We start from the raw sequence: 8450 nt of genomic DNA on the forward strand, positions 1-8450 counted from the left end.
CACATGCAGAGGTGAGGTGAGTCTGGTGAATACAGGCCCTCTCAGCCCACATGCAGAGGTGAGGTGAGTCTGGTGAATACAGGCCCTCTTCAGCCCACATGCAGAGCTGAGGTGAGTCTGGTGAATACAGGCCCTCTCAGCCCACATGCAGAGGTGAGGTGAGTCTGGTGAATACAGGCCCTCTCAGCCCACATGCAGAGGTGAGGTGAGTCTGGTGAATACAGGCCCTCTTCAGCCCACATGCAGAGGTGAGCTGTGAGTCTGGTGAATACAGGCCCTCTTCAGCCCACATGCAGAGGTGAGCTGTGAGTCTGGTGAATACAGGCCCTCTTCAGCCCACATGCAGAGGTGAGGTGAGTCTGGTGAATACAGGCCCTCTCAGCCCACATGCAGAGGTGAGGTGAGTCTGGTGAATACAGGCCCTCTTCAGCCCACATGCAGAGGTGAGGTGAGTCTGGTGAATACAGGCCCTCTCAGCCCAGAGGTGTAAACAGTCACAACACTGACCTGACCACCGGCCCGCTCCAGCCTGGCCAGAAACTCACCTGCTACTGTTCATTTGAGAAGGTCAAAGTGTGTGTGTGTGTGTGGTAACACCTGTTACTGTTCATTTGAGAAGGTCAAAGGTCAAAGTGTGTGTGTGTGTGGTAACACCTGTTAATGTTCATTTAAGAAGGTCAAAGTGTGTGTGTGTGTTGTGTGTTGTGTGTGTGCGTGTGCGTGTGCGCGTGCGCGTGTGTATCATACTGTATCTCTGACGCTGTTTCTTGTAAATAAAGTGATCTGATCCAAACAGAAGGGAAGTGTCTCACAGACCAGAGGGAGAAATAGATCCGCCCAGAAACACCTTTATTACACCTTTATTACACCTTTATTACCCTCTAAAACATGCAGAGAGGCAATCCTGTGTTTTCACAGTGTTACAAAGTTGTGTTTTGTATTCAGATAACACATACTTAAAGATATAACATTTCATTTGTCATGATTTGATGCATAGAGAGGTTCTAGGGCCAAGGGCCTGGTTGAGGTGTGTGTGTGTGTGTGTGTGTGTATGTGTTGTATAGTGTGTGTGTGTGTGTGTGTGTGTGTGTGTGTGTATGTGTTGTATAGTGTGTGTGTGTGTGTGTGTGTGTGTGTGTATGTGTTGTATAGTGTGTGTGTGTGTGTGTATGTGTTGTATAGTGTGTGTGTATGTGTTGTATAGTGTGTGTGAGTGTGTGTGTATGTGTTGTATAGTGTGTGTGTGTGTATGTGTTGTATAGTGTGTGTATGTGTTGTATAGTGTGTGTGTGTATGTGTTGTATAGTGTGTGTGTGTGTGTGTGTGTGTGTGTGTGTGTGTGTGTGTGTGTGTGATCTCTCTGTTCTCTACTTGTCCTTCTTCTTGGTCTTGTCCTTCAGAGCGTTCACAATCCTGGCCAGGGGTCTGGGACTGCCCCCCCCAGGTCTGCTGTCCTCACACCCCTGAGGGAGAGAGAGGGACGAGGGGGGAGAGAGAGAGAGAGAGAGAGAGGGGGGGGGATGAGGGGGGAGAGAGAGAGAGAGAGAGAGAGAGAGAGGGGGGCGAGGGGGGAGAGAGAGAGAGAGAGAGAGAGAGAGAGAGAGAGAGAGAGAGAGAGGGGGACGAGGGGGGAGAGAGAGAGAGAGGGGGACGAGGGGGGAGAAAGAGGGGGACGAGGGGGGGGCACAGAGGGAGAAGACGAGTGAGGAGGAGAGAAAAGAGATGTTTTCGATAGTCAATGCCTTCATGTGTTCACTTGCAGGGTGTATTTGATTCAGCAGCAGGTGGGTGCCAGAGGGGCGGGGTCAGATTAAGGATGTTCTTACCTGAGAGACCTTCAACAGTGAGTCGTCCTCATGAGAACCCGGAAACGAGTAGAAGATGGAAGAGTAGACCCGGGGGGGAGGAGAGGAGGAGCATGGGGGTGATGTCACTGCGCTGGATATGACTCGAGGAATCTTGAACATTTCTACAAGAGAGAGGAAGACGGAGAGAATCATGCAGATTCAATTTGATTATACAGGTGCATTCAAAAACTTAGAATATCATGAAAAAGTATTTTAGTCTTTAGAAAAAGTCTAATTATTTTGCGGAATTTAATTCAAACAGTGAAACTTTCATGTCTTCTAGATCCATTACACAAAGTGAAATATTTCAAGCCTTTTAGTTTTCATCTTTATGATTGTACAGTATGTTCAGTATCTTCATTTATACACTCAATACTTGGTCAGGGCTCCTTTTGCACAAATTACTGCATCAACGTGGAACAACATGGAGGCAATCAGCCTTGAAATATTTCACTACATGTGTAATTCATTTATAATATGAAAGTTTCACTTTTTTAATTAAATTAAGGAAAATAATGAACTTTCCACAATATTCTAATTTTCTGAGATGCATCTGTACATTACATACTTAGTCAAACCACTTTCACTGGAGTTGGATGTCAGTGTTATGTTTATTGTTGTTGTTTGTTTGTTTGTTTGTTTGTTGTTTTGATCTGACCTCCACCGGTCCTCTTCCCTGGTCGTCTGTGCTTCCTCTTCTTACTCAGCTGGATCCGGTGCTTCTGAGCAGAACTGTCCAGAACTCGACTGGACTGAAGAGAGAGAGACAGAAGAAAGAGAGAAAGAGAGAGGGAGAAAGAGAGAGGGAGAAAGAGAGAGGGAGAAAGAGAGGTGGAGAGAGAGGAGGGAGGGAGAGAGGGAGAGGGAGAGGGAGAAAGAGAGGGAGAGAGAGAGGAGGGAGGGAGAAAGAGAGGTGGAGAGAGAGGAGACAGGGAGAAAGAGAGGGAGAGAGAGAGGAGGGAGGGAGAAAGAGAGGTGGAGAGAGGAGGGAGGGAGAAAGAGAGGTGGAGAGAGAGGAGACAGGGAGAAAGAGAGGTGGAGAGAGAGAGGAGGGAGGGAGAAAGAGAGGTGGAGAGACAGGAGGGAGGGAGAAAGAGAGGTGGAGAGAGAGGAGACAGGGAGAAAGAGAGGTGGAGAGAGAGAGGAGACAGGGAGAAAGAGAGGTGGAGAGACAGGAGGGAGGGAGAAAGAGAGGTGGAGAGAGAGAGGAGGGAGGGAGAGAGGGAGAAAGAGAGAGAAAGGAGAAGAGAGAGGGAGAGAGAGAGGAGGGAGGGAGAAAGAGACAAAGAGAGAGAAAGGAGAAGAGAGAGGGAGAGAGAGAGGAGGGATGGAGAGAGAGAGGAGGGAGGGAGAGAGGAGGGAGGGAGAGAGAGACAAAGAGAAAGAAAGGAGAAGAGAGGCTCAATAGGCTGATCCACATCACATGACTACAATCCAAACAGTCCTGCTCACCTTCACACAGGAAAGGTCACAGGTCGGGTCGTGTGATTGGCTGAGAGGCGTGACTGACTGGATAGTTTCGTAGACAGTTTCAGACTTGCACCTGGTTCGCTCATTCTGCATCTCTCCTCCTCTACCATTGGCCAATAGGATCTTTGGGATGATCCCATTGGCCCCTCCTCCTCCGGAGTCGGCGTTGTTTACTTCCTGTTTGCCATCCGATTGGTTGTCGATCAGCATGTCCGTCTGTGATTGGTCTATTATCTCATACTCTGATTTATCTACTTGGCCACGGCTGGCTTCTTCAACGTGCTGGGGGCGGCTTGGCTCCGATCCCCTCTTTGATTGGTCCTCCTCTTCACGGGCACGTTGCGTCTCCGCCTCCGATAGGTCCACAGACTGTGAGGGGGAGGGACAGCGGTTAACGGACAGGGAGGCGGACCAGTCATCGCCACGTCGTGTGCTGGTGGTGTGATCTCCCTGTCCGCTACTGGCCGTCGTGCTCGGCCGCGTCCTGGCCAGGGTTCTGGGGCTGGTCAGGTGACCGCTGCTCGTTCTGCCCACACAGATGCCGAGTCTGGAGAAGCGTTGTAAGCACCTGTTGTGGGCGCCCGCGCGGCGCATGACCAGGGAGTTGCAGCGCTGGGCAGCGGACATGTGTTTGCAGCGGGACCTCAGCAGCACGGCGCCGGCCATCGCCATGCTGCACGTCTTGGTGATCTGCTCGGTAGAGGTGGTCGTGGTTCCGGGCACGACACCGGGATTTGCATTTGACGCTTCGGAAAGAAAACTCAGGAATGTCGTTGCCGTCGTCTGCCACTCAGAGATCACCTTCTCCCACCTAAAGTCTGTCAGTGCGGCCGGACTGTTTTGACGAAGTACCGAGTTAAACTTTTGACTTGTTAGATTTTGGCATTCTTTTCTGAGTTGGGCCATCACCTCTTTGGTCATTTGTTTTGCCACGGTAGGAATGGAGAACAGAATCTTCGGCAATCTCTGATAACGTCCACGAATGAGACTCTCGCCCACCTTCTCCCACTGGCCCTTCAGAACCCTGGTGTGTGTCGATAACCTTCTTTCACATAAAACCTATGAGAGGGACAGGGAAGAGGGACAGGGAAGATGAGAGGGACAGGGAAGAGGGACAGGGAAGATGGCGCCAGTGAGACAGAATTCTCATTTCTTTTTCAACAATGAAAGCTGCATGAGATAACTAATGTTATAGTTAAATCTTCTGGGTTTTCTGCTAATAGTTTATGAATTGGCCTTCAGCAAGACCACCAAAAACTTGTTTTTGTGACATGAGACTGCATGAGACCGTGTGAATTTATTATTTTATAATTTAAGTGTACTGGCTTGTACACTGTACTGCTAGTATACTGCTAGTGTACTGCTACTGTGCTGCTAGTGTACTGCTGCTGTACTGCTAGTATACTGCTAGTATGCAGTTTTTAAGACTAGATGGGCCACCAAAGGCCCGAGTTGTCATGCATCTTTAAGTAGCACCCTGGGGATAGAGCCTGTGTTTACATAACACATCCACAGAGAACATAGGTAAGTAATAGGGCTGGGTATCGATTCGAATTTCAAGAATTGATTCGATTCTGATTCACAAGGTTGGACGCAGCGGAAAATGATCTCAATCAATCAACAACATAATAGCCAGGTCGTAAATGAGGCCTTATGTCAAACAATTCCAGACTATCCCTTTCTGTGTGGAGTTTTCATGTTCTCCCCGTGCTCACTCGGGTTCAGAACCCAAATCAAAGAAAACATGCATTAGAACAGATGCTCTTCAGTCCTGTCTCTGACCAGGACCTGGACTGAGGCCTCGGGTCCCAATGATGAGGCCTGCCCACTGCTGCTGGCTGCCCTGGAGGACAGCTTGGATGGGAGAAATACAGACTGCTCAACATGCTGTTTGTGTATGTGTGTGTGTGTGTGTGTGTGTGTGTGTCACTGTGGCCGTGTTTCGGGAGGATGACGTTACCTTAACAACTTTTGATTGAGCATTCAGTGCTGGTACTGGAAGAGCCACTGACACTGTAGAAACTGGGACAGGTTTCATTGCGAAAAGACCACCTCTTGTTGGATGAACGTTAGCCGGCATGTCCGTTTGAGTTGCTTTCTCACACCTTGACCTTCCTCCATCATCACCATCATCATCATCATTATGGGAGGATGCGGTTACTCTGTTTGATTCTTGAGTCGGGGTTGAAGCCGCACAGCTTTTATGTACTCCGGTTAAACTTACATTTGCATTACTTTTTTCGCAGATTAATCTACGAATTCTAGCAGTCTCAGAAACGGAAGTGTGATACTTGTTCAGCGTGGAGCAGCAGTGTTTACACACGGAGCGAGGCTTGTCGTCCTCGTAGCGGACAGGTCCGCAGATCTCTTCGAGGGCAATCGTATAATTTGGTTTCCAGAGATGTTTACCCTGAAATAAGTTACACTTCTCTTTTTTGCTTTTGTAACACTCACCACATACTCGACACAAATCAACATATATCTCTGGCGGTGTCGTTACCTCTGCCATGTTTCTTTTCTTCTTCTTCCTCTGTTTGCCTCCTAAAGCGTTGCACTAGCGCCATCTTCTGGAGTTCAAGAAACTCATCTGGATGACCACAAAGCACAAAGCAAAGAAGTTCATTCAACCTTTATTTATCCAGGAAATATTCATTGAGATTAAAATAAAAAAAATGTCAAGGCTGACTAAAGGTGCCGTTTCAAAGAGTTCAGTGAGCTGTGTTGAAGTCAGTGAGGCTGTGTTGAGGTCAGATGAGGCTGTGTTGAGGTCATCGGCCTCTGGCCTGGAGGATGGCGGGTCAGTGGCCGCTGAGTCAGTCCCACCAGGATCCTGTTTCAAACACCGGACGCTCTCTTCATCCACACAAGCTTTGCAAGGTACGTGCACCGACATTTACACCTCAAAACATCTACAGGACAAACATTACGAATGGATTCACTGTGGTAGTGAGGGAAGCGTCAGAGATTGGTTATAACCTGACTGGACCCAGCTGGGCTAAATCACATGGGCTGCTTAACAAATTAAACCATAGTCCCCTTGAAATCCTAGCTCTAGAGTAAAACTAGACTTTTAGACTAGCTCTAGAGTAAAACTAGACTCTCAGTTCTAGATTAGGCGTTTTCTTTGTTTGAATGTAAACCATTCTAATGACTTATCTGTGTTTGATTGTTCTTTGCTGGCACAATGTATCCAATGCGCCGTATCTTAAACATGCACACGCCGCCCACCTGACCCTCCAGACAGGCTCGAGCAAACGAGTATTTCCACCCAGGTCAGCCTCACTGTGGGGACACCTCAGTGCCAGGGAGAAAAAACATTTCTTCAAACAAAGGTTCTAGCTAACCACCAATAAGAGGTTCTAGCAATCTACCGGAAACTAAAAAGAGTGTACATAATATTTTAAATGACCGCTTGATGCATATTTAGTGAACTCAACAACTCACACAGTCACCAAACCACTTCTGTCCTGTCGCAGTGTTGTTGTTTTCTTTTACATACTCACAACTCCATTTCCCAGAGTCCTCTGCTGTCCACCAGGAAGTGCTGATGATGGGAGACCTCATGGGGGCTCTGTTGGTCTTGGCAACTGTCTTCACAGTAGTCGACACACGTGAAGTAGGTAACAGTAAAAAGGTGCTTTTTGGTTCCAGGTTGAAGCATTGAAAGAAAACATAAGCTAGAATAATAAATCAACGTTTCTGTTGATAACTCGTAAGGGTTCTATTTTTCATAATGTTCCTCCACACCAAACCTGTTACTGTAGCTGTCCTCTACAGTGCCTGTGTGATATCAACCCTGTATAGCTGTCCTCTACAGTGCCTGTGTGATATCAACCCTGTATAGCTGTCCTCTACAGTGCCTGTGTGATATCAACCCTGTATAGCTGTCCTCTACAGTGCCTGTGTGATATCAACCCTGTATAGCTGTCCTCTACAGTGCCTGTGTGATATCAACCCTGTATAGCTGTCCTCTACAGTGCCTGTGTGATATCAACCCTGTATGGCTGTCCTCTACAGTGCCTGTGTGATATCAACCCTGTATGGCTGTCCTCTACAGTGCCCGTATGAGGTGAATCAGCTGGACCTGGCAGGCAGCTCTGTGGACGACCGCTACTCAACGTGTCGGAAGGAGATGATGCAGCGGATCACCCACGGCAACCTGCTGGCTCAGGAGAAACTGGAGGACGGGTCCTTCTCTGCGGCCTGGGACGAGGCGGAACGCTGCAGCGCCGCCACGGGGAACTTGACCTTGCTGCACGCCACGGCGCTCGCCCTCTACTCCTCCCCCAACCGGACCACGCCCAGGACCTTCGACCTGGACACGCGCTCCCTGGGCGCGGACGCCCACGTCTACCGGGACTACTTCCCGTTCAAGTCGCTCCACTTCCTGCTGACGGACGCGGTGCGGATCCTGAGGGAGGGCGCGAGGCAGAGGGGGCGGGGCTGCCTACTCGCGTACGCCTCCAGCCGGCGGGCACGTCTCCGCGGTGACGCGGGCGACCTGGTACGGACGGGGAACTTCCTGATGGCGTCGACGCGCCGCTACAGCTCGGACTTCGACCTGACCCTCCGCACGTGCCAGGGGACCAGGCTGCCCAAGTCGCCCCAGCAGCGGTGCCGTTCCCCGGGCTTGGACGTCCTGGTGCCCCCCTACGAGCTGTTCAGACTGGCGGCAGTGAAGAAGAGTGACTGGACACGCACACACTTCTATCTGGAGTCCACTGGTTCCCTTAGCAACCTGGACTGCGCCATGGGGGAGTAGCGATGTGCCATGATCACCACCGACTAGCTTAGCTAGCGCTGCGTTAGCATTTTACATGCTACCTGTATCTCGAACATATGACAAATAAAACACCCTTGAATCTATGCCAGCTGTACACTCACTTATGGTGTTACTTTGACTGCAAATAAAGTCTTAAAGGTTGATTGATTGATTGATTGATTGATTGATTGATTGATTGATTGGTTGGTTGGATGATATCTTCATAATGTGGAAGCTTCTAGTGCATCACAAACCCCAGTCTGTCATACAACACCTCCATACCTCGAACTAAACTCCCTCCACTTCCTACCACAGCATCTTCCCCCTCCTCACCTCCCTCTCTCTCCCCCTCTCTCTCTCCCTCTCCCTCC

General features: G+C 49.4%; 2 protein-coding genes across 8 annotated transcripts; one reads left to right on the forward strand and one right to left on the reverse strand.

Annotated features, from left to right (window-relative positions):
* Positions 1-839: 839 nt before the first annotated feature.
* On the reverse strand, positions 840-6829 carry LOC311322322 (uncharacterized protein). Of its 7 annotated transcripts, none has more exons than XM_084454390.1 (6): positions 6546-6829; positions 5818-5904; positions 3300-4376; positions 2506-2599; positions 1827-1969; positions 840-1463 (listed from the first exon to the last, which is right to left on the reverse strand). In XM_084454390.1, the coding sequence occupies exons 2-6, from the start codon at positions 5824-5826 to the stop codon at positions 1368-1370; spliced, it is 1419 nt and encodes a 472-aa protein (XP_084310516.1). In that variant the 5' UTR covers positions 5827-5904; positions 6546-6829; the 3' UTR covers positions 840-1367. The 7 variants fall into 7 exon arrangements, with proteins under 7 accessions (XP_084310516.1, XP_084310512.1, XP_084310518.1 ...); XM_084454386.1 differs by having other exon boundaries at positions 5278-5904; XM_084454392.1 differs by having other exon boundaries at positions 6762-6810.
* LOC311322323 (ecto-ADP-ribosyltransferase 4-like) lies at positions 5917-8241 on the forward strand. Its single transcript, XM_084454393.1, has 3 exons — positions 5917-6194; positions 6836-6933; positions 7375-8241. Exons 1-3 carry the CDS (start codon positions 5990-5992, stop codon positions 8077-8079), a joined length of 1008 nt encoding a protein of 335 aa, XP_084310519.1. The 5' UTR covers positions 5917-5989; the 3' UTR covers positions 8080-8241.
* The last annotated feature ends 209 nt before the right edge of the window (positions 8242-8450 follow it).

The sequence above is a fragment of the Borostomias antarcticus genome (assembly GCF_949987555.1).
Source record: "Borostomias antarcticus genome assembly, chromosome: 20".
Classification (NCBI taxonomy): domain Eukaryota; kingdom Metazoa; phylum Chordata; class Actinopteri; order Stomiiformes; family Stomiidae; genus Borostomias; species Borostomias antarcticus.